General features: G+C 50.6%; 3 protein-coding genes across 9 annotated transcripts in view; 2 read left to right on the forward strand and 1 right to left on the reverse strand.

Annotated features, from left to right (window-relative positions):
• The first annotated feature begins 65 nt into the window (after positions 1-65).
• Positions 66-9,112, forward strand: FNDC8 (fibronectin type III domain containing 8). 2 transcript variants are annotated; one of them, XM_055257171.2, is made up of 4 exons: positions 66-371; positions 5,458-5,833; positions 7,801-8,037; positions 8,660-9,112. In XM_055257171.2, exons 1-4 carry the CDS (start codon positions 163-165, stop codon positions 8,810-8,812), a joined length of 975 nt encoding a protein of 324 aa, XP_055113146.2. In that variant the 5' UTR covers positions 66-162; the 3' UTR covers positions 8,813-9,112. The 2 variants fall into 2 exon arrangements, with proteins under 2 accessions (XP_055113146.2, XP_063484666.1); XM_063628596.1 differs by lacking the exon at positions 8,660-9,112 and having other exon boundaries at positions 7,801-8,360.
• A 1,341-nt stretch (positions 9,113-10,453) lies between these two features.
• On the reverse strand, positions 10,454-20,559 carry NLE1 (notchless homolog 1). 4 transcript variants are annotated; one of them, XM_055257170.2, is made up of 13 exons: positions 20,477-20,559; positions 20,198-20,341; positions 18,093-18,310; positions 17,483-17,562; positions 16,111-16,187; positions 15,840-15,937; positions 15,294-15,486; positions 14,656-14,791; positions 14,463-14,509; positions 13,531-13,733; positions 11,642-11,801; positions 11,478-11,548; positions 10,454-10,845 (listed from the first exon to the last, which is right to left on the reverse strand). In XM_055257170.2, the coding sequence occupies exons 1-13, from the start codon at positions 20,492-20,494 to the stop codon at positions 10,833-10,835; spliced, it is 1,458 nt and encodes a 485-aa protein (XP_055113145.2). In that variant the 5' UTR covers positions 20,495-20,559; the 3' UTR covers positions 10,454-10,832. The 4 variants fall into 4 exon arrangements, with proteins under 4 accessions (XP_055113145.2, XP_055113143.2, XP_063484657.1 ...); XM_055257168.2 differs by having other exon boundaries at positions 20,471-20,518; XM_063628587.1 differs by having other exon boundaries at positions 10,454-11,801; positions 20,477-20,542.
• A 5,877-nt stretch (positions 20,560-26,436) lies between these two features.
• UNC45B (unc-45 myosin chaperone B) overlaps positions 26,437-27,871 on the forward strand; it is a 41,003-nt gene continuing 39,568 nt past the window's right edge. For 2 of the 3 annotated variants that reach the window (XM_055255831.2, XM_055255837.2), the window contains exons 1-2: positions 26,440-26,607; positions 27,145-27,181. In XM_055255831.2, coding sequence (XP_055111806.1) covers positions 26,440-26,607; positions 27,145-27,181 — 205 coding nt within the window. Of the gene's footprint in view, positions 26,608-27,144; positions 27,182-27,871 lie in introns of all 3 variants that reach the window. The other variant, XM_055255836.2, reaches the window with a different exon arrangement.

Genomic DNA, 27,871 nt, shown 5'->3' on the forward strand with positions numbered 1-27,871 from the left:
GGCTGGCCTGTAATTGTTACACTCTGTGATGATTATGATGTCAGCTCATTGCACCTGCAGACTGTCCAAACTAAAGGTGGGCCACTGCCCCCACAGTTTCTCTCTGCTTCTAGTCACCTGGGTTGTCCTGCATGGTGACGGGTGTCATCCTGAACAAACCAGATGGCATCAGAGGCACTCCATCCAATGGGAGATGGGGAGGAGGCTGTACTGAAGAAAGAAAACTTCAACATGATGAATGCCCTCGACCAACTGCCAAAACCCTTTCCAAACCCCAAGTCTATGAACCGGACCGTCACTACCAAAGGACTCCCACTAGCCTCAAAGGGCAAGTTCGTCCACTTCTTGGAGGATGATACCATCAACCTACCGTAAGACACAAATCTGGTACCTCCCTCTCCCTCCCTCCTTCCCTCCCTCCCTCCCTCCCTCCCTTCCTTCCTTCCTTCCTTCCTTCCTTCCTTCTTTTTTTTTTTTTTTTGACAGGATCTTGCTTTGTCACTCAGGCTGGAGTGCAGTGGTGCAATCTCGGCTCACTGCAGCCTTGACTTCTTGAGCTCAAGTGATCTTCCCACCTCAGCCTCCCAAGTAGCTGAGACTATTGATGTGCCACCACTACACCTGGCTAATTTTCATATTTTTTTTTTTGTAGAAATGGGGTTTCACCATGTTGCCCAGGCTGGTCTTGAACTTCTGGGCTCAAGCGATCCTCCCGCCTCAGTCTCCCACAGTGTTGGGATTATAGGCTTGAGCCACCATGCCTATAGTTTCTAAGAAAGGCTGGAGCCGGGGGCTGGGCAGAGAGACTTAAAGAAGTTATACTTCCATGACTTGTCACAACCCAGTTCCTTGACTCCCAGAGAAGAGCGTGTGGGCAGGTTGGATCTATTTATGTATTCCTGAGCCCCAGATCACTTCTTGGAGGCATATGGAGCTCCCACTCCAGGAGGCCTTCTTGGGTTAGTCAGTTTTGTTGACAGTGCTCCTTCTCCTGCCTTGTCTGGCTGTGGTCCTCACCATCACCAAACCCCTGACACCCCCATGGCTCCTCTTCCTCAACCCTCTCTCTTTGGTACCTTCATCTACCTGACTGTTCCCCAGTAGCCTGCCTTCCTTCGGATTGGGTTTTGCTGTTCCTCCTCACCAAGTCTGGGTTTCCTCTACTTCATTCCACAAAACTCTTTGAGCACCTGCAAGGTGTCTGGCCCAGTGTTTACGTTCTGGGAACATAGAGCTGGAAAGCACAGTCACTGCCTTTAAGGAGCTCCCAGTCTGGCATGTGGAGGTCAGGGGTGAAAGGATGGGGATCATGCAATAACGAGAATGATACAGCATGGTCTGGTAAGTGCCAGGACAGGATGCCTTGAGGGACCAGAGGGGCTTAGTATAGCTTCAGACTGGGTGCAGTTGAGGGAGGCTTCTTGGAGGAAGTGATATTTGAGCTGAGTCTCCAAGGAAGGAAAGGAGTTAGCCAGTGAAGGGGTGGTGGTACAGGGTGATGTGGGCTGGGGGAATTACATGCAGGTCACCCACCACATGGGTGAATGACCTGTGCAGTCACAAATAGCCCTGCACTTACAAGGGGCCTGTGCTTAGTTTAATGCTTTACTGTCACTATCTTCAAATTCATAATTTTTGAGTAAGGGGCTCAAGGTACTTCAATTTGCACTGGGCTCCACAGACTACATAGCTGGTCTTGAGTATGTGAGAGGGATGTGGTGTCCATCCCCCAAAGTGCCTGTAAGCAAGCAGGTATGGCTAAAGTGATGGATGCTCACAGGAAACTTCATGGTATACTGGGAATGGTGGGCTAGAAGCCCAAATTCAAATCCAAGTTCTGCCACTTAGAGATTTATGGTCTTAGACAAGTTAATGAAGATCGGAGGCCAGATGGGGTAGCCCACGCCTGTAATCCTAGCACTTTGAGAGGCTGAGGCGGGAGCATCACTTGAAGTCAAGAGTTTGAGACCAGCCTGGCCAACATGGTGAAACCTCATCTCTACTAAAAATACAAAAATTAGCTGGATGTGGTGGCACGCGCCTGTTGTCCCAGCTACTCAAGAGGCTGAGGCGGGAGAATCCTTTGAACCTGGGAGGTGGAGGTTGCAGTGAGCCAAGATTGTGCCACTGCACTCCAGCCAGGGGTCTGGGAGACAGAACAAGGCTCCATAAAAACAAACAAGCAAACAAACAAACAAACAAAAAACAGATCAGGGACCCTCAGCCCCTCATTTGCCAAATGGGGCTAACACCCACCCAGCAGAGCTGTTGTGAACATCAGGAGGAGGAGATGTTCAGCATGTAGCCAGTGCCTAGCAGCCTTCTGTGCTTGCATCAGTACCAGCATTTGCAGTAAGTGAATCTGAAATATTAATTCATTAGGACAATCTAAAGTACATATGACCTTAATACCCAGACTCTTCAGTCTGCAAAAGACCTTGGTGGGGGAATCATTTATTCCAAATGTCCACCAAGCGCTAGCATAGGGAATCTGGGCTAATCAGGATTTCTCAGGAGGCTGATGAGGCTGGAACTTGGGGAGGAAAAACTTAGCCCATTCATCAACCAAGACGTGGGAGGCTGGATGGGAGTAAGGGATCCACAAACTGTGGATTGTGACCTATTAATGGGTCAAGAAGTCCTTCTAGTTGGTGAAGACCACTATGATAAAAATAAACTGGCCAGGTGCAGTGGCTCACGCCTGTAATCCTAGCACTTTGGAAGGCCAATGCGGGCAGACCACAAGGTCAAGAGATCGAGGCCATCCTGGCCAACATGGTGAAACACCTTCTCTACTAAAAATACAAAAATTAGCTGAACATGGTGGCTGCACCTGTAGTCCCAGCTACTCGGGAGGCTGAGGCAGGAGAATCACTCTCACCGAGGAGGAGGAGGTTGCAGTGAGCTGAGATCACGCCACTGCACTCCAGCCTGGCTGACAGAGTGAGACTCCATCTCATAAATAAATAAATAAATAAATAAAATAAACTATAATAGAATTGGAAATTCCAGAGCCCATTGCACACAGAGTAAGTATTGGTCGTGAAATGTTTGTTTTAGTTATAGGTGTACATATGCATGTACTAAGTTGCCATGGAAAGTGTATTTTACTTTGGGTAAAGGTAAAAAAAAGATTTAAAAGCCACACTTTTTGGCTTGGTGTTCTTCATCAGTTAAAAAAATAGTGTTTTTTGTTTGGCTGGGGGCAGTGGCTCACACCTGTAATCCCAGCACTTTGGGAGGCTGAGGCCGGCAAATCACCTGAGGTCAGGAGTTCGAGACCAGCCTAACCAACATGATAAAACCCCATCTCTACTAAAAATACAAAAATTGACCAGATGTGGCAGTGTGGGCCTGTAATCCCAGCTACTCGGGAGGCTGAGGCAGGAGAATCGCTTAAGCCAGGGCGGCAGAGCAGTGAGTCGAGGTCACACCAGCACACTCCAGCCTGGGCGACAGAGCTAGACTCTGGCTCAAAAAAAAAAGAAAAAAGAGTAAAAACAGAAAAAAAAAAGTTAAGTGGTGGGGATCATGTACAAGGTTTTCCTTTGTAATAGCAAACAACTCATAACAACACAAATATCTATATAGGCTGGGCACAGTGGCTCATACCTATAATCCAAGCACTTTGGGAGGATCACTTGAGCCCAGGAGTTCAAAATCAGCCTGGGCAACATGGCAAAACCCTGCCTTTACAGAAAAATACAAAAATTAGCTAGACATGGTGATGTGCACCTGTAGTCCCAGCTACTCAGGAGGTGGAGGTGGACGGATGGCTTGAGCCCAGGAGTTTGCGCCACTGCACTCCAGCCTGGGCAGCAGGGGGAGACCCTGTCTCAAAAAACAAAAACGAAAACAAATATCCGTGTAATGGAAAATCATATAACAGTAAAAATGACTGAACCAGAGCTACATGTATCAAGATGAATGTCAACACAAAGTTGAGTGAAAAAAAGCAAGCTGCAGATGGATATGTACTGAATAATATCTTTTATTTATACAACGTCTACAAATGTGAAAAATAATAGATCTTGCCTAGGGATAACATAAATATGTAAGAAACCTATAAAGACACACATTGAATAATAAATACACAATTTAAACTTTACTGTACTCATTACTTTTCGGTCGAAGGATGAGGACTTTGATGGGGGACAGAAGTGTCCGGGGGGCTTTGCCCATAGTGATAAGGTTTTATTTCTAAAGCTAGATGAGGAGTAAATGGAGGTTTAATATAATATTCTTGATATTTTTGTGTAAGTCTAAAATACTTCATAATTTTTAAAAATTCAGAGTGGAAGAAATAAGTTTTTGAGCATCCACCCCATCCACATGTATATTTGTTTTATTTTATTTTTGAGACAGGGTCTCGCTCTGTTGCCCAGGCTGGAGTGCAGTGGCAGGATCTCGGCTCACTGCAACCTCCACCTACCAGGCTCAAGCGATCCTCCCACCTCAGCCTTCCAAGTAGCTGGAATTACAGGCACCCGCCACCATGCCCAGCTAATTTTTTGTATTTTTAGTAAAGTCAAGGTTTCGCTATGTTGGCCAGGCTGGTCTTGAACGCCTGACGTCAGGTAATACACCCACCTTGGCCTCCCAAAGTGCTGAGATTACAGGTGTGAGCCACCACGCCTGGCCCATATGTGTATTTGTATTCCTGTTAATTTTACATGCTAGATATTAATAGGTATTATTAAATGCTACTAAAATATAAGTAAATATTAGTAATTCCATTAAAATTTAAACAATAGTAAATAAACATCAGTGAAATTGAATGTATTACTTCCATACCCCAGTAGATCTTTGTGGTTATTCCCTGGGGCATTTTCCCCCCACTTTGGAGGGAGGACTTGCCATTTTAGCATGTTTTTTAAATTGTGGTTTGCAGAACACTTGCATGAGGATTTTCTAAGGATTTTTTTTTTTTTTTTGAGACAGAGTTTCACTCTGTCGCCCAGGCTGGAGTGCAGTGGTGCAATCTTGGGTCACTGCAACTTCCGCCCCCCAGGTTCAAGCAATTCTCCTGCCTCACCCTACCAAGTAGCTGGGATTACAGGCGCCAGCCACCACACTCAGCTAATTTTTGTGTTTTTAGTGGAGACAGGGTTTCACCATGTTGGCCAGGCTGGTCTCTAACTCCTGACCTTGAATCTGCCCGCCTCGGCCTCCCAGAGTGCTGGGATTATAGATGTGAGCCACTGCGCCCAGCCAGGATCAGATGCAGATTCCCTAGTCCCATGCTAACTGGGGACCAGGGACTAAAAGTTTGCATTTTAGTAAGTGCCCTGGTGAGTCTAATGCAATGCTGTAGAGCAATGAGGCTGTTCCAAGCTGTTTGCAAATGGCTGGGGATGCTGGTAAGTCAGGCCCAAGGCCTGCCCTCAGGAGCCCTCAGGTGGAACGGGCTGGGGTGGCTTCCTTCATCTGACTCACTTGTCTCCCCTTTTGCTCCAGGAAGCCGCTGCTAGTGGAGGATTCAGACTGCAGCTCTGATGAGTCCAGCATCTCTGCCTTCTCATCCACCTTGCCGAACCCCATCAAATTAGCTGTGACCCAGCCCAACAGCAACTTCTTTGCATGGCTGCTGGAGGGGGAGCTGAACAAACTCAGCTTCCCCCCAGTGGCCAAGAATACAGAAAACGAGGACCTGGCCCAAGGCCCCTGCCCATGCCCATCGAAGTCCCAAATGGCCAGGAGGGGCCTGCTGGACCTTGACAACCCTGAGCTGGAGACAGAAACCTCCTCAATGGACTCAGGATCTTCTGTGATTGTGGACCTGCCGGACACCCCCTTCATCTTTGAGCACACCGTCAACAATTCCACAGCTGTGGTGCGTTTCCCTTGCTCATGCATTCAGCAGAGGCTTATTGTGCCAGGCACTGTAGTGAGAAGGTGCCTGCCACCTGCATGTCGACCTCAAGTTCATGGTTTAGGAAGGGAGAGGACGTGTCTGTAAAAACCCCAGTGCAAGACAGAAAGGGTTCAGTGCTGTAGGAAAAGTTCAGAGCAAGTGCCACCAGGAATTCAGAGGGAAAGATATTTCCAGATGCGAGAATAAGCTTGGTGGCTTTTGGTAACATCTGAGCTGGGACATAGAGGTAGCATGTAAACATCTAGAGGTGGAGGAGGGGAGGCATTCCCTGGAGGGGAGGACCCTAGCAAAAGCTCACAGCAAAGTGTGAGAGGAAATCTCAATTTGAACAATATGGTAGGTGATCTGTAGGAACATGAAAGCGTGAGAAGCCCTGGGATCAAGTGAGGCTACTCGGAATTGCTGGGCCTCCTCCCTAGAGGGTCTGGGGTGAAGCCTGATAATTTGCACTAGTAACAGATTCCCAGAGGATGCTGGTGCTCCGTGTCCGCGGGCTACACGTCAGACAACACCGTCCTACACTACGGGAAGTGAAGACAGGGGTCAGGACGGGGAACGTTAGTCTGGAATCATCTTCCAGAGTCCTCCAGTGTTAGCCTACTTTATAGACTTTTCTGTAAGTAATAGGGAACAGCTTTGTACAAAGCTTCATATCAGATGATGAAAGCAATTCGAGCTGTATCTTGGGAAGATGCCTGGAATTCCACTGTTGGATGGCCCAGAGCAGTGTTTCTCAAAGTGCTCTCCAGATAGACAATGTCAGCATCACTCAGCAAATTGTTAGAAATTTAAATTCTCATCTCCCTTCACCACATTTGGGCCTCCTGAGTCAGAAACTGTTGGGGCAGAGGCCAGCAATCTGTCTTTTAATAAGTCCTCCAGGGTATTGTAATGCACGCCAAGTTTGACAACGACTGGCCTAGATGGAGGAGAAAACCAGACAGGAGGCAGCAGGGCCAGACATCTGCAGTTATAAAATCTCCCTGAGATGCTTAGCCAGGCTTGGCAACCATCGTAGTACAAAGTGTATGGGCTCTGGAGCTATGGGTTTGAACCCTGGCTGTCACTTAATTGCTGTATGATGATGGACCATTCACTTGCCCTCTCTGGACCTAGTCGATAAGATGATCTCTAAGGTCCCTCTCAGCTGACAGAGTCTAGAACCAACCTTTTTGGCACCAGGGACTGGTTTCATGGAAGATAATTTTTCCATGGATCAGGTTCGGGGGGTGCTTTCAGGATGAGTCAAGCATATTACATTTATTATGCACTTTATTTCTATTATTATTACATTGTAATATATAATGAAATAATTATACAACTCACCATAATGTAGAAATTGTGGGAGCCCTGAGCTTGTTTTCCTGCAACGAGAGGGTCCCATTTGGGGGTGATGGGAGACAGTGACAGATCATCAGGCATTAGATTCTCATAAGGAGCATGCAACCTAGATCCCTCCTATACAATTCACAATAGGGTTCACGCACCTATGAGAATCTAATGCCACTGCTGATCTGACAGGAGGCAGAGCTCAGGTGGTACCGTGAGCCGTGGGGAGCAGCTGTAAATATAGATGAAGCTTCGCTTGCTCGCCCACCAATCTCCTCCTGCTGTGCTCTCCAGCTCCTAACAGACCATGGACTACTATCAGTCCATGGCCCAAGGGTTGGGGACCCCTGGTGTAGAAGAATTATGGAATGAGGGTGTACCCTAAAGTGGGTGGGGCTACCCAGGAGAGTAGCACATGCTTCGGGGCACGGGTTCCACACTCAGTGCTGCAGTACCTTGCACCTTCCATCTGACCTGCCTGGGCCCCAGCAGGAGCAGGGGGTGGGCGTGGGACGTCCTGACTCCAATTGGGAGGGTGAGAGGACAGGAAGGACAGGACATATCTGAGGAAGCCTCGGGGCTCTCTCTTCCCCTAGATTTCCTGGACCTACGCCTTGGGCAAGCCGCCAGTCAGTTTGTACCAGCTCCTGTTATGGGAGGTGGCCAAGACACAGGAGAATGAGTTGCCCAAGGCAAAGAATCCTCCATGGATCTTCAACAAGATTTTGGGCACTACTGCCAAGCTGATGGAGCTGAAGCCTAACACGTGTTACTGCCTCACTGTCCGTGCAGCCAACACAGCTGGGGTGGGGAAGTGGTGCAAGCCCTACAAAGTGAGCCCTGGGAAAAGAGGGGCCTTGAGGGTGGAGAGAAGTCCGAAGCCAGGGAACCAGGGCTTTGGAGGTTGGGAACACTCCTATACCCACATGACTCATCTGGCTAGTTTTCCTTCTGCCTGGGTCAAGAAGCATCAATTCCAGGACGCATGCTGCTGGGAGGTTTAAGGATTAAGCCACTCTGGGGCCCACTAAGAATGCAAACGAATGTATTTTTTAACATCGCTATAATGTTCCCCTTCCAAAGCCATTGGTTTCTAGACTCTGCAACTCAGTGCCAATGATTGTGAGTAGGCTGGGAAGTCAAGGGCATTGAAAGAAACAGGGAAGACAAGAGGCTAAAGGGGGATGAAGGGAACAGCCTGGGTATGGGTAGGGGTACGGGGGTATAGAGGCCTGAGTACAGACAGCCCTTTGGTTGGAAATATCCCATAACTGAGGAGGCACAGGCTTGAGTCATGCATCTTTGCACCTGTTTCCTGCGTCAGTGGCTAGGTTGGATAAGGCTGTTTAAGGTCTGAGTTAGCAGATAGAAAAGAAAGGGGTCATAGAGACACAGAGAGAGAGCCAGGCTCAGATCTGGGAAGGAATTCTGAAGGGTTTTCTTGTTTCACTTCAGTTTGCAACCCTGGCCACTGACTTCAGCAGCTGTCCTGAGAACTACCCCATCCAGGTCACCGTGCGGCGCAAGGAACCCCGGCGAAAGATCGTGTCCATCAGGCCGGAGGAGATGCGCAGGCTGGAGGATCTGGAATACCTATCTCCCTATTAAGGGGGCGGGGGGGCCCGGGACACCCCTCACCTACTTTCAGCTTCAACCCTGGGCCCTTAGGAACCAGAACTATGAGAACTACCATACCACCAGCACCATGTGGGCCCGGGGCCTGGCAGAGTGGTATGGGCACCCCACCCCTGGGCTGGAGCCAAGGCTAGACAGGGGCCCCATTCACCTGGAGACATTTCAGGCCAGGCCGTGCCGGGCTCAGCCACTGCCCACAGCTGCTAGACTCCCTCCTCCCCCAAATCTGGGCTGGGTCCAGGTCCCTCATTAAAGAACTGCGGTCATCCAGCACCCTAAAGTCTGCTTTATGCTGCAGACAGCCTCAGATGGGCTGGCTGACACCCACCTCCTAGCTTCCACCAGGACAGAGTCTACATGGGTAGGGAGATGGAAAACAGGCAGCTAGGCAATAGGATGCTGCCATCACCCCTTCCCCAGTGGGGTGGGGAAGGGGGGCAGGGAGACTGGTGCTCTAAGACTAAAAGGCTTTTACACCAGAAAAATACAGAAATAGCTGTCATGGACAGACATGGTGGCCCATGAGCTGTCAAGCTAGCTTGAGCTCTGGAGGGAGGGACGTGGTACAAAGTGCACAGTAAGTTTTGGGGCAGGGCCTGGTTTAATCCCGGCTCTTCCTCTTACTGGATGTGAGGGCATGGGCAATTCATTTAAGCTTCTTATGTTGTTTCCTCATCAAAAGTTTTAGAGCTTGAGAACCTTCCAGGCCTGGTGCAGTCTGAGACCACAGCACACAAACACCTAGCACCAAGGAGCTCAGTGGCTGATAGCTTTGTTCGCTTCTTATCTAGCCTCACCGCAGAGATGTGCAAGGTGGAGGCCAAGCACTGCACCTGCGTGATGCGCAAAACCCAAAAGCACAGACAAGGGTGGAGGAGGGTAAGAAGGAGCAAGATGCTAGTTCTGAGCAGTTTATACAAGGATGGTTTGGAAATCCAATCTGAGTAGTTCATACCATGACCCTGCTTAGCGTGGGATGCAGGAGAAAGCGGAGGCAGGGTGCATTCAGGGCAAGATCTCGGCCTGGGGTCTGAGTCCTGATGGGAATTCCTTTCACTACTTGAAAGTTCTCTTGTGGCAAAGAACTATCCTCTGTATCAACCATACCGACTTCTGCTCGGAGCTCATACTGCTGCCTCCCCATCTGAGGGAATCCTCTGGAAGAGCCATCACCTTCCCTGCTCTATCCTGAGGGCCCAGGGCAGTGCTTAGTGCCTGGCAGGGCCTCAAGCAGTGTGCTATGGGAAGGCAGAGGCGTCCCCTGGAGCAGGGCTGGCCAGCAGAACTCTCTTGATGATGAAAACCTTTCTGTGTGCTGTCCAATACTGGAGGCCGTACCCGGTGCAATGGAGGAACTGCACTTCCATTTCATGCCAGCAGCCACATGTGGCCGGTGCCTACTGCAGTGGACAACGATACAGCCCTAGATTCTCCTTGGCCACTATCGCAACTGGTCTCTCTCTTACCGACACGGGGGAAGAGAGGGAAGGCAAGTGCCTGGTCAGTGTGGTTTTGGCGTAGTCCAGTGCAAGGGAGGGGGCTGGACAATCTGATTTAACACAGTCCTTGATTGAGTCATGGGGACTGTAGGACAAGGAATTAGAACCCAACACATAAAACATAAGTTATTTGTTTGGTTATAGAACCCGGGGTCTGACCCTATACAGAGTTGACACTAGGGGCCCACTCACAGAGCCTGGCCGCCCACCACCCGTCTGTACCAGCAAGGTACAGAGTAGCAGACACGGGCCAAGTTCAGTGACAACTTCCTGTGACCTTCAATTTCTGGCTCTGGGGTGTGCCACAGGCAGGAAAGACCTGTCTGTGGGAAGACCCCACTAGGGTCTGTTGAGGACAGCAGGCCACACGCATTCTCAGGTCCCCACTGGTGGGGAGCGTGTGTGCACTGCCATCTCAGCCTTTGTTCTCTGGCAGGGAAGGCAGCTGGCAGATGCCGACTCCAGGTGGGGGTCAGAGAGAACTGCAGGCGTTCTCAACTCCTCCATCTGTGGAGAAGGGAAGGGTGTCAGGATGGGGATTCCATCTTAGGAAAGGGAGGCTGTCATATAATCCCAGTGTCAACTGACGGACGGCCTGTGGTCCACCCTCAGAGTCACCAAGAGCCGGGTGACCGTCCCTGCTCTGGCCACTCAAACTCAGGCTGCCCACTCACTGCCTGACGCCACCAGGACCTCCACCTAGGGCCTGGCCCTCAGAATGCCCACCAGCAAACAGTCACAATCCCTTATAAGCACACAACACTTTGGCTTCCAGAGTGTTGACTCTCCTATTTTTGATCCTGTCTGTGAAGGTTTGATAATTCCCAAGAGACTGATTAACCAAGTTCTCTGTGATTACTCATTGGCAGAACTAGGATTTGAACTCAGGTCTTGGGTCTCTGAAGTCCAGTGACAGAAAGACCTGGACGCGCCCTCTAAGAGGGTGTCCTGTGGCCTCTGTTATTCCGGTGGCCCTCCCACTTGCCCACTGAGAACCTGGCTCCACACACCTCCTCAAGACAGTCTGAGCACCTGGATGGCCCTGCGGAATTCTATGCCATAAGGGAAAGTGTGCAAAGAGGGACTGGCTTAGGGGTGGGAGGGCTGCACATGCCAACCACCACTTCCCCCACACTCACATCCGGAGGCATTTGTCCTTCCCACCACTTGCCACTCTCTGGCCATCTGGACTCCAGTCAACAGCATATACCTAAAGGGAGGCAGAGGAAAGCAGGTGGGGTGGTGAGAGGGAGACAGCCAGGCTCCAATCCCAGTCCCTCCTTTGCCTGAGGGTTGGCCCTACCTCATCCGCGTGGCCGGGCAGGTCCATGGCCAGCTTCTGGGCCTTCACATCCCACACCTTCAGTGTGCTGTCACTGCTGCCGCTGACCAGGAGCCGACTGTCAGCTGACCACGCAATCTGGTACACGGCAGCCACGTGGCCACGTAGGGAAGCCAGGTACCTGGTCCAGGAGAAGACGATGATGGATTTTAGTCTGAGTTAGATCTTCCAACACGTCTGAAGGGTCCCCTATGCTCATGGCAGTGGTTCTCAACCTCGGCTGTCTGTTAGAAATACCTGGGAACTTTTACAAAATCACACTACCTGGTCCCCATCCCAGACCATTTTAATCATTACCAGTCATTACAATTTGTAAAACTTCTCCAAATGAGTAGCTTCTAGCATGCCTCTTGCTTGCCCTCCATACCTGCACAACTTTGCATGCCTTAGACTCCATCGTGGCCATCTGCTTAGCCCATCTGCCTGTCATCCCCCCAAACAGCAAGTGCCTACTGACAGGCGGCACGGAGTAACAGTGAGCCCACTGAACTTTCGCGTCGACACAGTCTAGCTGTTTCTCTTTGGACAAACCATCAGGCCTCTCTGAGATTCAGTTTCCTTATTTTAAAAAGGAACCCAATTACCTATGTTAAAGGGTTGCTGTGTGAAAACACAGTGACTGATGCAGAGGTCCCCGCTTCAGCCCCAACAAGGTTTCCCTGGCTTTTTCTCCCCGCTGCCTGTGCCTCTGCCTCTCCTCTGATCCCATTAACCCCAAGGGCATTGTGCCTCACCACACCAAGGGTTCCCGCACTTGAGTGGGTAGCAGAGTCACCTGGTAACTTTATTAAAATAAAGAATCAGATCCACAAGGTCTGATGTGGGGCCAGGACTCTGCATTTCTATCAAGCTCCCAGGTAATGCTGATGCCGCTGGTCTGTGGCCCACACTTTGAGGAGGGCCAAGTAACAAGCCTACCTACCACTACTTCACCTTCTCCAGGGCTACAGCCCTACCCCTTCAGCAGCTAGCTCTAAGATCACTTCTCTCCTAAGATATAAACTAGCTTTTTTTTTTTTTTTTGAGACAGAGTCTCACTCTGTTGCCCAGGCTGGAGTGCAGTGTTGTGATCTCGGCTCACTGCAACCTCTGCCTCCCAGGTTCAAAAGATTCTCCTGCCTCAGCCTCCGGGGTAGCTGGGATTATAGGCACATGCCACTATGCCTGGCTAATTTTTGTATTTTTAGTAGAGACAGGGTTTTGCCACGTTGGCCAGGCTAGTCTTGAACTCCTGAACTCAGGTGATCCGCCTGCCTCGGCCTCCCAAAGTCCTGGGATTATGGGCATGAGCCACCGCGCCCAGCCTGAACTAGCATTTTTAGTGACCATTTAGTGCGGGTCCTAAACATACTGTCTCATTAAATCCTTGTAACTAGGGTGGGCACGGCGGCTCACACCTGTAGTCCCAGCACTTTGGGAGGCCGAGACAGTTGGATCACTTGAGCTCAGGAGTTCCAGACCAGCCTGGTCAACATGGTGAAACCCCGTCTCAACTAAAAATACAAAAATTAGCCAGGCACGGTGGTGGAGACCTGTAATCCCAGCTACTTGGGAGGCTGAGGCAGGAGAATCACTTGAACCCAGGAAGCAGAGGTTGTAATGAGCCAAGATTGTGCCGCTGCACTTGCAACACTTGAACACCAGGCGACAGAGTGGAAGTCATCTCTAAAAACAAACAAACAAAACCCTTGTAACAAAGCTGAGAGGCAGGGGGTCTGCATATTACCGAAGAGGAAACGGTGGCTTAGAAAATCCAAACACCTGCCACGGCCACACAGCTAGTAAGTGGCAGTGCCAGGCCCCTCCCACCATTCACTCCTTACAGAGGAGCAGTACCCACCCCTACTCACTTGCCCATCCTGCCATCCCACAGCTTGATGGACTTGTCGAAGGAGGCACTAGCCACGATGCGGGAGTCAGGAGAGAAGAGCACCTGGTTGATGAGAGCTTGGTGTCCTGTCATCCGAGTGAGAGGCTTTTTGTCCTCCGCTGGGGACCACAGGAATAAGGTGAAGTCGTCTGAGCCAGACACCAGCCTCTCGGGACCCTGGCCCTAGGGGAGGCAGAAAGCACACTGCGTTGGGTGTGGCCTCAGAAAGAAGGAGGAGGGCCCGACTTTGGCAGCAAACATACACCCTGATTACTCAGTGCCAGGGACAGAGAGAGGCCAGCGCTAGGAGCAATGAGGACTGGGTTGGCCACTCACTCGCACGTGACCCCAGGCAAGTCACTTCATCCAAAAGGAAAAAGAAACTCTACATGCATGTAGAAAAAAATTTTAAGACACATAATTACAGAAAAAGGCACAAAATAATGTGTTAAAAGGAGAAGGATTTTATGTATGTGTGTGTGTGTGTGTGTGCTTATACATACATACCGTATATAGAAACGTGTATGTGTGTATATTAAATCTCTGGAAGGTGATTCAGGATACTGGTGGCACTGGATGCTACAACAGAGATGGGAGACTCCGCGATCTACCTTTTGTATTTTTTGAACGTGAATGTGTAAACAATCTTAAATAAAACAACAAACTAAAGTAAAAAAGAAGCATGTTGGAAATGTAATAAATAGACAAGCCAATAAACTAAACAAAAAATGAAATAAAATGATCTCTAGCACATTAATATTTTAGGATTGCAAACTAGGATTATGAAGAACAACTTTTTGGAATAGGTACGTTCTGAGCTGGGTCTGGAAGGGAGAAGGGTCTGAGAGGGTTTTAGTGATCGGCTAAGGACTGGTACACAGCTAGGGGTGCACGTGGCTGGCACACACTCACCCGCACGAGGTTGTATCGGCTCAGAGCCCTCTCCTTCAACTCCTGCACTGTGACCAGGTACCGGAGGGGAGAAAAGGAGATGAGGAAGAAGGCCGATTAGAAAATCCAACACAAAGAGCAAACACTCCCCATTAAGCTAGAGAACTGGCTCCTTCCCAATCAGCTCCCGCTCTTCCTTCTCCCAATCACTCACAGGATCCTTGGAGGTCTTGGGGATTAACTGAGGCCTCAGCAGGTTCAAAGGCCCCAGTGCGCAGGGCATAGTCAGTGCTGAGGGCCATGGTGTTCACCCAGTGGCCGTGGCCTTGCAAAGTCCGGCACAGCACACCCTAGGCGAGAGCGAGTCAGGTCAGACACACACACTCCTCCCCTCGCCTGGGCGATTAGCCCCAGGAGACGGGTGGTACAGGACTAAGAATCATCATCACTCGTGCATTGTGACCTTAATCAAACCACCCCTCTGGGGTCAAGTCTCTCCCCACTTGTAAAATGGAGTCCAGATCATGAAAATGTTTCACGGAAGAGGAGTTAGGGATGCCAGAGTAAACGGCTCCAGTCCAGTACATTTGGGTATGGAGGATCTGATAAAGCCCAACAGGTGTCCTACAGGAGGAATTTCCAGAGTGTGACGATCTCATGGGGACTCGGCAATCTCCACTATGGTGCAGCACCAACCACAGAACTCCTCATTCCCAAAACACCTCCCTAGACCAGGGCTCCCAGCACACATCTGGGAAACACTGGACTCGCTGATGTCAAGGTCGTTCTGAGTGCCAGCATCTTGTGACTTGAGATTTTCTGGACTGGTTTCTGAACCCTCCCAGCACTTACGTCACGAGCTCTCCAGACTTTGATGGTGCGGTCCTGGGAGGCAGAGTAGAGAAGCCCGTCCCCTCCCCACCGGAGACAGGTGACCGACTGGGTGTGCCCGGTGAGGATGCGCTCACAGCGGCCTGCAGTTGTGTCCCAGATCCGCACACTGCCATCCTTGGAGCTGCTGGCCACATAGCGGCACTCAGGGTTCCTGGAGAGAAGGGAGATGTGACCTCATCTGTGACCTGGCAACATCTGTCTGCCCATGGCACCTCCCCATTCCCAACTTAAAGGCCATGGACAATCTTTTGACAGCTTTCTGACACCAAGACCCGGCTGCACTGCAAGGTGAGTGCAACCAGCAGACCCTGTGATGACAGCCTCTCCCAAGCAGCAATGCAGGTCTGCCCCTGAGACCCTTCTCCCATGCCTGCCAAGCCATCACGCTCATTCAGGCTGCCCATCTTGTCCCCTCACGTAAAACTTCTATGCATCGGGCAGGGAAAGGGGATGGCTTTGATCCCCTGGCTCCTCATTTGTCCCAGCTCTGTCAGTGTCACTTACGCATGGAGGGGCTCCCAGCTCAGGCCTGTGATCCACTTGCTGTGGCCAGCGAGGGTCCTGCCCACCTGCTTCCCTGTGCTTGGGTCCCAGAGGAGAATCTGAAGGACAGAAGCTCACTGAATAATCCTCCCCAACAGGTCTCTGGCTCCACCAAAATCCCTGCCTACCACTTCCCACCCAACCCTCCCCGAAGACTCCCGAACCTGATTCTGAACTGTCCCCTAGGAAGGCCCCCTTGAGTCTCTGCGTAGTTACCCTGAGAACCACCTACCTGGCCATTCTTGCAGCCTGAGGCCAGCTTCTTGCCATCTGGAGACCAGGATATACTAAGGACCCAGTGTCTGTGTCCTAAGAAAGCAGAGGAGGGAGAAATAAGGGACTACATCTGTCTTTATCCCCAGTGCCCAGCAGTGCCTGTCAGGTGCCAGGTACTCCTTAACCATTTGAATAAATGAATGATCAAACAAAAGGAGCGATGAGGCTTTCTGGGGATGCACCCCAAGTGTCAGAGCTCTGCGTCTTGCGGCACGGGTAACACCCTCACTCTCTACTGATTCCTCATGTGACACATGCTATGAAGTGCTTTCGTACGCGTCATCCCTTGTTATTCTCACAGGAGCTCTAAGGTATGGAGCAAGGCAAGAATTATCATCCCCATTTTCCAGATGAGAAAACTGAAGCTTAGAAAGGGAACATGCCCTACACACACAAGGTCACTTAACTCATCTGTGGTATAGCAGTGGTTCTTCAAGTGTGGTCCCCAGAGCAGCATCATCAGCATCTCCTGGGAACTTGTTAGAAACGCAAATTCCCAGGCCCTACAGAACTAAACCTCTGGGGGTGGGACCCAGCAATCTGTATTCTTTTCTCTCTTCTCTTTTCTCTCTCTCTCTTTCTTTCTTTCATGGAGTCACACTCCGTCACCCAGGCTGGAGTACGGTGGTGCCATCTCGGCTCACTGCAACCTCTGCCTAATAGAGTCGAGCAATTCTTCTGCCTCAGCCTCCTGAGTAGCTGGGATTACAAGCACACGCCACCATACCCGGCTAATTTTTGTAGTTTTAGTAGAGATGGGGTTTCACTGTGTTGGTCAGGCTGGTCTCGAACTCCTGACCTCAAGTGATCTGCCTGCCCTGCTCCCAAAGTGCTGGGATTACAGGTATAAGCCACCACGCCTGGCCAGCAATCTGCATTTTAACAAGCCCCCAGGCGAATTCTGATTTGTGCTCAAGTTTGAAAACCACTGTGGCAGAGGCAGGATTTCAACCAGGTTCTCCTTGCTACCAGTCAGTCAGTCTCTCGCCGTGTCCCATATTGACTCGTTGGTGCAGTTTCTGCTTGTGTCTAAGTGGCTGGCTGGGCTCAAGGACATGGTCTCTACCTAGGAATAGACAGCCACCAACTGGATATTAAAGGGTTGTAATCTGCAAAGTGAGACCCTCATCTCTATGAAAACAAAAAATGAGCCAGGTGTGGTGCCAAGTGTCTGTTGTCCCAGCTACTCTGGAGGCTGAAGTAGGGGGACTGCTTGAGCCCAGGAGTTCAAGTGAGCTGTGACTGCACCACTGTACTCCATCCTGGTTGACAGAGCAAGACCCTGTCTCAAAAAAAAAGACCCCCTAAATGGCTAATTGCATACTGACCCCTGCAAGTGAAATGTGGTGTCTCTGTGCTGAGATCCCAGAAGCGCACGGTGGTGTCTCCAGAGCCACTGGCCAGGTACCTGGGGAAGAAGAGAGGATGCTTGACACTGCACATGTGCATTTCTGCCACCTATTCAATCACTTTCTGTGAATAGAACATGGAACTGGACTCTTTCCTCGCCCCTGGAAGGGAGAAAGACAATACTGATGCTGTCCTCTGGGAGAATACATCAGGAGGCCATTTCTTTCCTCTCCACAGCTACAACCAGCTTTTGAAGCTTCTCATTAGCTTTCTAAGTTTGAGAGAAGCAACTAATCCCAGTTTCACAGATGAAAAATTAACTCAGAAAGGTTAAGTGATTTATACAAGTCACACAGCTCAGATCTTGAAAAATCAAGTCCAGGAAAGGCTTGTCCAAGGCAGGGGTCCTTAGCCTTTGGGGACCATGCCCTACTGAGGAAGTCCCTTAATTGCAAGCTGAGTCCAGAGCTTGGGTCTATGGTAGGCAACCCTGAGGCCCCATCAATTATAACTCTGGGGGACCCTCCCCACACCAGGCAGAGACTGCACCCCCACATACCCCCTCCATGAGTCTGCAGCTGTCCTTACTTTCCCGTGGGGCTGAAGGCCACAGAAATGACTGCCTCACTGTGACCCTCCAAGGAGCTGGTGCAGCGAGTCACGGCCCGGACTCTGAAGACAGCCTGTGGCTGGTAGATGATGTCTAGGACCTTCTCTGTCTCCACTGCCTGGGACTCCAACGTCTTCCCCAGTGAGGAGACGATCTCAGCATCGTGGACAAAGAAAGCCAGTGGCAGGGGATCCTCCTGAAGGACAATGGTAAAGGACAAACCCGCCTCAAAGGATGTGCAGGGGTACCCTCTGCCAGGTATGCTCCCCACTCAGCTGTGGGAGGTGAAGCTTCTTCTTTTTAGCCACCGTGCTAGGGTTACCCCCATCATTGCCCATTGAGCAAGACCTTTTATTTATTTATTAATTTTTGAGACAAGAGTCTCGCTCTGTCACCCAGGCTGGAGTGCAGTGGTGCAATCTCCGCTCACTGCAACCTCCGCCTCCTGGGTTCAAGAGATTCTCCTGCCTCAGCCTCCCGAGTAGCTGGGATTACAGGTGCCCATCACCACGCCCGGCTAAGTTTTATATTTTTAGTAGATACGGGGTTTCGCCATGTTGGCCAGGCTAGTCTCAAGCTCCTGACCTCAGGTGATCCACCTGCCTCGGCCTCCCAAAGTGCTGGGATTACAGGCGTGAGCCACTGTGCCCAGCCGAGCAAGACCTTTTAAGTCACTGAACAGCAGTTGTAGGACACTTACACAGCACTTGGAAATTCTTTTTTCTTTTTTTTTGAGATGGAGTCTCGTTCTGTCACTCAGGCTGGAGTGCAGTGGTGAGATCTCAGATCACTGCAACCTCTGCCTCCTGGGTTCAAGCAATTCTCCTGCTTCAGCCTCCCTAGGAGCTGGGACTACAGGAGCCTGCCACCACGCCTGGCTAATTTTTGTATTTTCAGTAGAGACTGTTTTTGCCATATTGGCTAAGCTGGTCTCAAACTCCTGACCTCTAGTGATCTGCCCACCTCAGCCTCCCAAAGTGCTGGGATTACAGGCATGAGCCACTGCACCCGGCATGAAATTCTTTATCTGCATGTCATAACAACCCTGGGAAGTAGATACTAATATTCCCACTGACAGTTTTCAAAAGCAGAGGCTCAGAACAACTAAGTAATTAGTTCAATGTCCTATTGCCAATGATTAATTCAGGTTCTTTAGGTCCAAGATAGGATTAGCATATAGCATTATGCAGTGTTTCCCTAACTACCACACCACACTATATGTGTGTAAAAAGCACCCAAAACGCCTGTTAAAAAATGTAGACTTTCTGCTTCGTCCCAGAGTTTGGTTTAGTAAGCCTGGGTTGGGGTCCAGGAACTGCAATTTTAAGGACCTCTCCTGTCCCCAGGGCAGCTCTTCAGTAAACATACTGGCTTAAAGGTTAAAAGCAAAGGCCAGGTGCGGTGGCTCCAATCCCCAGCACTTTGGAGGCCACGGCGGATCACGAGGTCAAGAGATCGAGACCATCCTGGCCAACGTGGTGAAACTCAGTCTCTACTAAAAATACAAAAATTAGCTGGGTGTGGTGGCACGCGCCTGTAGTCTCAGCTACTCGGGAGGCTGAGGCAGGAGACTCACTTGAACCTGGGAGGCAGAGATTGCAGTGAGCAGAGATCGTGCCACTACACTCCAGCTTGCCAGCCTGGCGACAGAGCGAGACTCCGTCTCAAAAAAAAAAAAAGGTAAATAAATAAATAAAAGCATGGGTATTCAGATAGTTTTGGGTTCCAATTCCAAATCTGCTACCTATTACATAGCATCGTGCAAATAATTGAGTCCCTCCAGGCCACGCTGTAAAATGGGGATATTAACGTGTCCCAGATTGGGGGACTGTGACAAAGAATCAATGAAATACAGTATCCAATGCGTTCAAAGCTAGGCCCCTCTCCGCAGGTGGACCCCTTTGGTTGGCGTGTAAAGCGCTTTGCCACTGATTCCATCTCTGACATAGGTGGGAACTCACGCCAGGTGGGTCACCACAGTCCGTTAGCGGGGGACCACGAACCGCAGACCCTCGGTCATCTGATTCCCCCACCGCACCCGCCCGGGGGTGGAGATGCGAGGCCGCCCTGGCCTGCCACTTACCTGGGCCAGTAGCGCGTTGCACACGAGCTGCAGCCTGTCCGGGGTGATGTCCACAGGCACGTCGAACGGGGAACCCAGCAGCTGCCCGCCCTCATCCTGGAACTGCACTAGCAACCGCTGCACATCGCGCGCCACCGCCTCGTCCTGCGCGAGCAAGTGGGGCGGGAGTCAGTCTCGTCGCCCACACAGAAGGGCCCCACTTCGCCTCTCTCAGGCCTCAGGGACCCGGGCCCTAGCGCCCCGCCGCGACGCCCCCCGCCCCCATCCACGTACACCCACCGCCACTGCCGCCGCCATCCTGCGTCCCCACGTGGAGGAGAAAGAGCCCGACAGGCAGAGCGCCGTCTCCGTGGTCGGGCGGGGTCGCCGCCGGCCACATCGCCCTCTGCTGTTGGGGAGGAGAAGCGTCCCGCTTCGCACGGTTTAGGGGATTAGAAATGGGCTTACCTGGCGCTCCTCCCGCCCCTCAACAGCCTTCACATTTATTTTTCGCCAGGGTCTTAGAGGACACAGTAAACTTTTGACTCTTCACAACAGGGATTCTTGACCCATTTTAATTTAATTTTATTTTGAGACAGGGTTTCACTCCGTCCCCCAGACTGGAGGGCAGTGGCGCCATCACGGCTCACTGCAGTCTCGAACTTTCGGGCTCAGCGGTCCTCCCACCTCAGCCTCCAGAGTAGCCCGGACTACAGGCACACGACACCCTGCCCGGTTATTTTTTTCTTATTTTTTGCAGAGGCGAGATCTCACTATGTTGCCCAGGCTGGTCTCAAACTCCTGAACTCAGTCAGCAACTCCCCCAGCCTCAGCGTCCCAAAGTGCTGGGATTACAGGTGTGAGCCACCACGCCTGGCCTAGAAATTAGTATCCTCTTAAAAAATGGTTCAAGTCAAGGCTGGGCGTGGTGGCTCACGCCTGTAATCCCAGCACTTTGGAAGGCCCAGGCGAGCAGATCACTTGAGTCCAGGAGTTTGAGACCAGCCTGGCCAACATGGTGAAACCAGGTCCCTAATAAAAATACAAAAAAATTAACCAGGCGTGGTGGCATGCGCCTGTGGTCATAGCTACTGGAGAGGCTGAGGTGGTAGATTCTCTTGAACCTGGGAGGCAGAGGTTTCAGTGAGCCGAGCTCTCACCACTGCACTCCAGCCTGGATGACAGAGGAAGACTCTGTCTCAATAAATAAATAAATAAATAAATAAATAAATAAATAAAATGGATCAACTCAATTAATAATACTCCAGTACAAAAGCAAACCATTTCTACAATCATCAACGCTGTGAATCAATAATAGTGATAATGACATCAACGAGTCAGGAATTGTTCTAAGTGCTTTTCCTGCATAACTCATTTAATTCTTACAACCCTTTTCTCCCCATATTACTGAGGAACTGAAGCAGACAGCAATGAACTTGATCTCTCTTGCCTGAAACGAAGGATCTCCATTGCCAACTCTCCTCTCTCTCCCTCCACTGCTCAGGCAGTCTCAAGCTCTGCCAAGTCATCCTCATGAACACAGCTTGAATCGGCTCTCCCCATCTCCACTGCCTCACTCTGGTCAGAGTCACCATCATCTCCTGCCTGGACCACTACAACAGCCTCCCGATGAGCCCCCCTGTTTTCATTCCTGCCTCTTTCCACCCATTCTCCACGATGCAGCCAGGGTTATCTTTTCAGACCAAAAATCTGGCCCGTTGCTCTTCATCCTCAAACCCTGCGATGGCTCCCTTACATGCAGGAAAAAAGAACACTCCTTATAATGGTCCATTCGGCCTTGCTATGTCCAGCCACCCCTCTCTTTAGGTTAAATCTTGCTGGCTTTTTCTGAGTTCTTACAAGGCATGCCTCTTCCTGCATCAGTGATTTTGCACATGCGGTTTTTTTTTTTGTCTGGAACTGTTATGGAGTGAATTGTGCCCTTCCCCTAATTCAAGCTTATCCAACCCCTGGCCCACAGGCTGCATGCAGCCCAGGACGGCTTTGAATGCAGCCCAACACAAATTCGTAAGCTTTCTTAAAACATTATGAGATTTTCTTTTGATTTTTTTTTTTCAGCTCATCAGCTATCATTAGTGTATTTTATGCGTAGCCCAAGGCAATTCTTTTTCCAATGTGGCCCAGAGAAGCCAAAAAATTGGACACCTCTGCCCTAATTTATATATTGAAGCCCTAATTCTGAATGTGGCTGTATTTGGAGATAGGCTATATTATTATTATTATTTATTTATTTTTTTTTAGAGACAGGGTCTCCCTCTGTTGCCCAGACTAGAGTGTAGTAGTGTGATCATAGCTCACACAGCTTCAAACTCCCAGGCTCAAGTGCTCTTCTTACCTCAGTATTCTGAGTAGCTAGGACAACAGGTGTGTGCCACTGTACCTGACACTCGGCTAACTTTTAGAAATTTTTGTAGAGACAAGGCTCTCACTCTGTTGCCTAAGCTGGTCTCGAACTCTTGGCCTTAAATGATCTTCCTGTCTTAGGCCTTCCAAAGTGCTGGGATTACAGGTGTAAGCCACCATGTCTGGCCTGGAGATGGGCCCTGGAAGGACATAGTAAGAGTTAATAAGTGAGTTTGTATGGGTAGGACCCTAATCAGATAGAACTGGTGCCCTTGTGAAAAGAGGAGACTCCAGAGTTCTCTCTCTCTGTCTCTCCCACCGCCACTGCCTCCCTGAGCACACACAAAGATGAGGCCATAGGAGGACACAGTGAGAAGGTGGCTGTTTGCATCCAGGAAGAGAGGCCTCACCAGAAACCAACCCTCATGGCACCTTGACCTTGGATTTCTCTACTCCAGAGCTGTGAGAAAATAAATTTCTGTTGTTGAAGCCTCCCGGTCTGTGCTATTTTGTTATGGCAGCCAGAGCCGACTAATACAGGAATAGTTCCTCATTCTTCAGGTCTTGCCTTGAATATTTATTCATTCATCCAATAAATGTATTGAGTGCCTACTCTCTGCCAGACGTTGTAGGAGTTCTATGTATATTAACTCATTTATCACTTACGCAGGGAAACCTTTGAAATGAAGTCATATTTCCCTGTTGCACGTTTTCAAAACATCCTGGTATTCCTCACATTTGGAAATCACAGATACAGCTGGGCACAGTGGCTCACACCTGTAATCTCAGCACTTTGGGAGGCCAAGGTGGGAGTATCACTTGAGCCCAGGAGTTTGAGACCAGACTGGGCAACATGGTGAGATCATGTCTCTACAAAAAAATAGCCAGGTGGCATGCACCTGTAGTCCCAGCTACTCAGGAGGCTGAGATGGGTGAATTGCATGAACCTGGGAGGTCAAGGCTACAGTCAGCCGTGATCATGCCACTGCATTCCACTTGTGACAGCGAGACACTATCTCAAAAAATAAAACAAAACAAACAACGAAAAAAAGAAAGAAATCACAGAATCACAGATCCATGGAATTATTTCATTCATTCATTCAACAAATAGCACTGAGCACCTTCTTTTTCTTTTTTTCTTCTTTTTTGAGACGGAATCTTGCTCTGTTGCCAAAGCAGGAGTGCAGTGGCATGATCTCGGCTCACTGCAACCTCTGCCTCTGGGGTTCAAGCGATTCTCCTGCCTCAGACTCCTTAGTAGCTGGGATTACAGGCATCCACCACCATGGCTGGCTAATTTTTGTATTTTTAGTAGAGACGGGGTTTCGCCATGTTGGCCAGGCTGGTCTGGAACTCCTGACCTCAGGTGATCTGCCTGCCTTGGCCTCCCAAAGTGCTGGGATTACAGGCATGAGCCACTGTGCCCCACACCATTACAAACGCTTGGAATATGTGAGGGAACAACATAGACACAAATCCTTGCCCTCATGAGTGTTCTATGCTTCACAGTTCCTCGCACATAATAAATGTTTAAGAAATGCGGGCTGGGCGCAGTGGCTCACGCCTGTAATCCCAACACTTTGAGAGGCCTAGGCAGGCGGATCACGAGGTCAGGGGTTCAAGACCAGCCTGGCCAACATGGTGAAACTCCATCTCTACTAAAAATACAGAAATTAGCCAGCCATGGTGGTGGATGCCTGTAATCCCAGCTACTCATGAGGCTGAGGAAGGAGAATCTCTTGAACCCAGAAGGTGGAGGTTGCAGTGAGCCGAGATCTCACCACTGCACTCCAGCCTGGGCAACAGAGCAAGACTCTGTCTCAAACAACAACAACAAAAGATGTTTAAGAAATGCTTGTGGAATGAATTACTGAATCAGCATTTGAATATAAGATCCCTTGGACCTAAAGTCACAGAACCGCAGGTCTCTGCCAATGTCAGGATCCTTTATCCTATTACCTCATTGCCGCAGAGAGCTTGCCCCACAAAGGGGCCCAGGGCTTGCGATAATATGAAGGCAGGGAATTCATCCATCTATTCATTCATTTATTTGCTCATTCAACAAACATGTGTTAGGGCTGGGCTTTGTGTCCAGAAGGGCAGTACAACTTGTCCAAGGTCACATAACTGTGTGTCCAAGGTCACAGGTCTGTGAGTAGAATCCAGTGCGAATGATTCCACCTGGGATTTTCTTCAGTGTCTTTCTCAGCTCTGGCCAGGTAAGTTTGAAGATATGTGTGGGGTGGAGGGGAGAGGGACGAGAGGTGAGTGGAGGAAATCATCAGCATGAAGACACCATTCATTCATTCATCCATTCATCCATTCATTCCATTCAGGAAACACACTTCGGACACCGACTGTGCCAGAACCTGTGCAGGAAGGTGGTTGGGGGACAAGCTACATGGGATGCTGTCTTTGCCTTCCAGGAGGGAGCTCACAGCCCAGGCTTGACGGCACTGAAAGGCAGAAGAGTTCTGGGTCCAACTGGGGACAACGTCATAAATTTGCTTCAGGAACTCCCAGTTAGCTAAGGAGAAACATTCCTGCCTCAGGAGAGACCCCTCTGCAATGGTGGATACATAGTTCTTGTCCCAGGAAGACCCCCTTCTGAGGAGGGAGCCTCAGTGTGTCCCAGGATAGTTTCCAGTCGGGTGGGGGGACCCTTGGTCTCGGGGGAATTCCCAGTCTGACCCAGCCCTTGCCCTAAGAGATCTCAGCCTGATGGGGGATACACAAAGCCCACTCTCTAGGAGCCCCCAGTCGGATGGGAGAGGTAGGCTGAATAGATCCACTCTATACACAGGGGGAGGAACAGGAGACCGCATGTGGACCGAAACTAATGAACCACTCACTCACACTAAACTGACTTAGCAAGTCCTGCTGGTCTTTCTGAAAAGCAAAGACATTTTGAACACGTGAAAGCAGGGTAGGTTGAGGTGTTGCGCAGAAGTGGAAAAAGGAAAGAACTTTCTTCAGCTGTTCCTTCCCCCCTCCCTCCAGAAAAGTATTTCTGGAAGTCTCCAGTTGGTCTGGGATCTGGGCAACTGCTGTGTGTCCCAGTCTCTCAGCCCTTCAGCTGTCACTCTGCTCCCAAAAATAGCAATGGTTGAGGGGAGGGAGAGGAAGCTGTTTATCTGGGATAGATGTGGAAAGGTGCATTAGAGCTGTGCCCAGGGAGGGAGTCTGCCGGGGGGTTCCTGTCCCTTCTGGATCTTTCTGTCCCTCTTTGGAGTGTTAGTGCCTAAGCCCCCCCTACCCCAGGATACCCCAGAGTTGGGTGCTTGGGCGGAGGCTGGTCAGCACCTCCACGTGGTCATGACTGACCAGTCTGGGGAGGGGGAGGGCCCTGAGTATCAGTGATAGACTCCAGGGGCACCTGCCCCTGTGGCCAAATATGGTCCAGAGCCACTGGCTGAGGCAAGGAAATCTCTTGGGTGGGGGCTGGGAGGGACAGACTGAGGCTGGCTGGCTGGAGGTTGACACAGGAGTGCTCAGGGGAGAAGCATCACAAGAGGGCAGATCGAAAGCATTGTCCTCGCTGAGAAAGTGAGCAGGGGCCTGGGGTGTGCCCTGGACTGGGGAGGGAGACGGCAGACTTCTAAGACCTGCAACGAGAGTTCAGGCCTTTGGTACAAACTGAGTGGCTTCGCCTGCTCAGGCTGGGAGGGACAGAGAGTGAGGCACAGGGACTCTCAGCTTGGGCCAAGCTCTGGGCAAATGCTATAATGTCCTCACGGGGCAATAGATTTGGGGGTTCTGGGGGTGGATCCCTTCCAGGCAGAATCCCCACCATCCTCTCTGGTGTGAGGGGACCCTGGAGCTCCGGACCTCAGGCCAGAAGCCTAGCCCTGGGTCTGGAGTGAGCGGCTGACCAGACGGAACTGCTGCTGTCCCAGCAGATGGCAGAGGTGGAAGCAGTACAGCTGAAGGAGGAAGGGAACCGGCATTTCCAGCTCCAGGACTACAAGGCCGCCATAAAGAGCTACAGCCAGGCCCTGAAGCTGACCAAGGACAAGGCCCTGCTGGCCACGCTTTATCGGAACCGGGCAGCCTGTGGCCTGAAAACGGTCTGGGGCAGGGCAGGGCACAGGGTGGGAGTGAGGCAGAGGGGCCTTGGGGCTGAGTGGCAGCCCCTTCATCCTGATAGGAATTGCCCTTCATCCCAGCTGACTCTCCTGGATGCCTGGGGTTGGAGAAGGGTGCCTTCAACCCCCTGACCCATGCCCTGGAAAGACAGAAATTCATCCAGAGCAGAATCAGCCCAGTGCCAGGTGCTTTCATGTGTTATTCATGGCATCTTACTAAGGGCCTGTGAGATAGCTGTTGTTGTCCTCCCCCTATTGCAGATAAGAAACTCGGGATCCAGAGGGCTTCATTAACTTGCCCAAGCTCTCCCAAGTAGTAGCAGAGCTGAGATTCAAACCTGGGTTTGCCTGATGTCAAAGCCTGTCCTCTTTGCCATGCCTGTGAGGAGCATGCCCTGGGCCTCTGACAGCCTGCAGCTCCCCCAGCAAACCCTCTCCCCTCACCGTGGGGACACTCTCTGGCCATCTCTGCATTGGGCCCACATTAACCGAGTCTCCTTCTCCTTCCCCTTTCCTCAGGAGAGCTACGTCCAGGCAGCTTCAGATGCCTCCAGAGGTGAGCCCCTCCCACCCCCAAGCTTGCCCTGTCACATTCTCCTCTGCATGGCCTGGGTTTTAATCTAGTTACCATTTTGGGGGAAGAAACAGTGAGTATGGAGTGACTTCAGAAGGGAGAGAACAAGCTGGAGAAGGGACTGGAAACATATCCTGTGACGAGCAGTTGAGGGAAGCTGCAATATTTAGCCCAGAAAAGGCAACTCCCAGGTGGGACAGAGAGCTGCCTTCAAATTCCTAAAAGGCTGTCACAAGGAAGAAGGATTGGATTTCATCTCAGGGGTTCCAGGGCTGGGCAATGTTACAGGGAACACATTTCAGGTAGGGAGAGGGAAATGTTTTCTGATTAAGCTGCCTGGCTGTCTTTTGTTGTTGTTGTTGTTGTTTGTTTTGTTTTTGTTTTTGTTTTTTGAGGTGGAGTCTTGCTCTGTTGCCCAGACTGGAGTGCAATGGCACGATCTCAGCTCACTGCAACCTCTGCCTCCCGGGTTCAAGCAATTCTCCTCTCAGCCTCCCAAGTAGCTGGGATTATAGGCGCCTGCCACCATGCCCGGCTAATTTTTGTGTTTTTAGTAGAGACAAGGTTTCACCATGTTGGCCAGGCTGGTCTCGAACTCCTGACCTCATGATCTGCCTACCTTGGCCTCCCAAAGTGTTGGGATTACAGGTGTCAGCCACTGCGCCAGGCCCG

Source organism: Symphalangus syndactylus, chromosome 20 (assembly GCF_028878055.3).
Source record: "Symphalangus syndactylus isolate Jambi chromosome 20, NHGRI_mSymSyn1-v2.1_pri, whole genome shotgun sequence".
Lineage (NCBI taxonomy): Eukaryota > Metazoa > Chordata > Mammalia > Primates > Hylobatidae > Symphalangus > Symphalangus syndactylus.

Bases quoted from the DNA above. Each gene is read 5' to 3' on its own strand.
- FNDC8 (XM_063628596.1), top strand. From the start codon at position 163: ATGGCATCAGAGGCACTCCATCCAATGGGAGATGGGGAGGAGGCTGTA. The intron at 372-5,457 runs GTAAGACACAAA...CTTTTGCTCCAG, and splicing joins GATGATACCATCAACCTACC to GAAGCCGCTGCTAGTGGAGG. The intron at 5,834-7,800 runs GTGCGTTTCCCT...CTCTTCCCCTAG, and splicing joins TCAACAATTCCACAGCTGTG to ATTTCCTGGACCTACGCCTT.
- NLE1 (XM_063628587.1), bottom strand. The intron at 15,938-16,110 runs GTAGGTGGTTCT...TCTGTCCTTCAG, and splicing joins CAGGCTGCAAGAATGGCCAG to ATTCTCCTCTGGGACCCAAG. The intron at 14,510-14,655 runs GTGAGTGATTGG...ACCTGGTCACAG, and splicing joins CCAAGACCTCCAAGGATCCT to TGCAGGAGTTGAAGGAGAGG.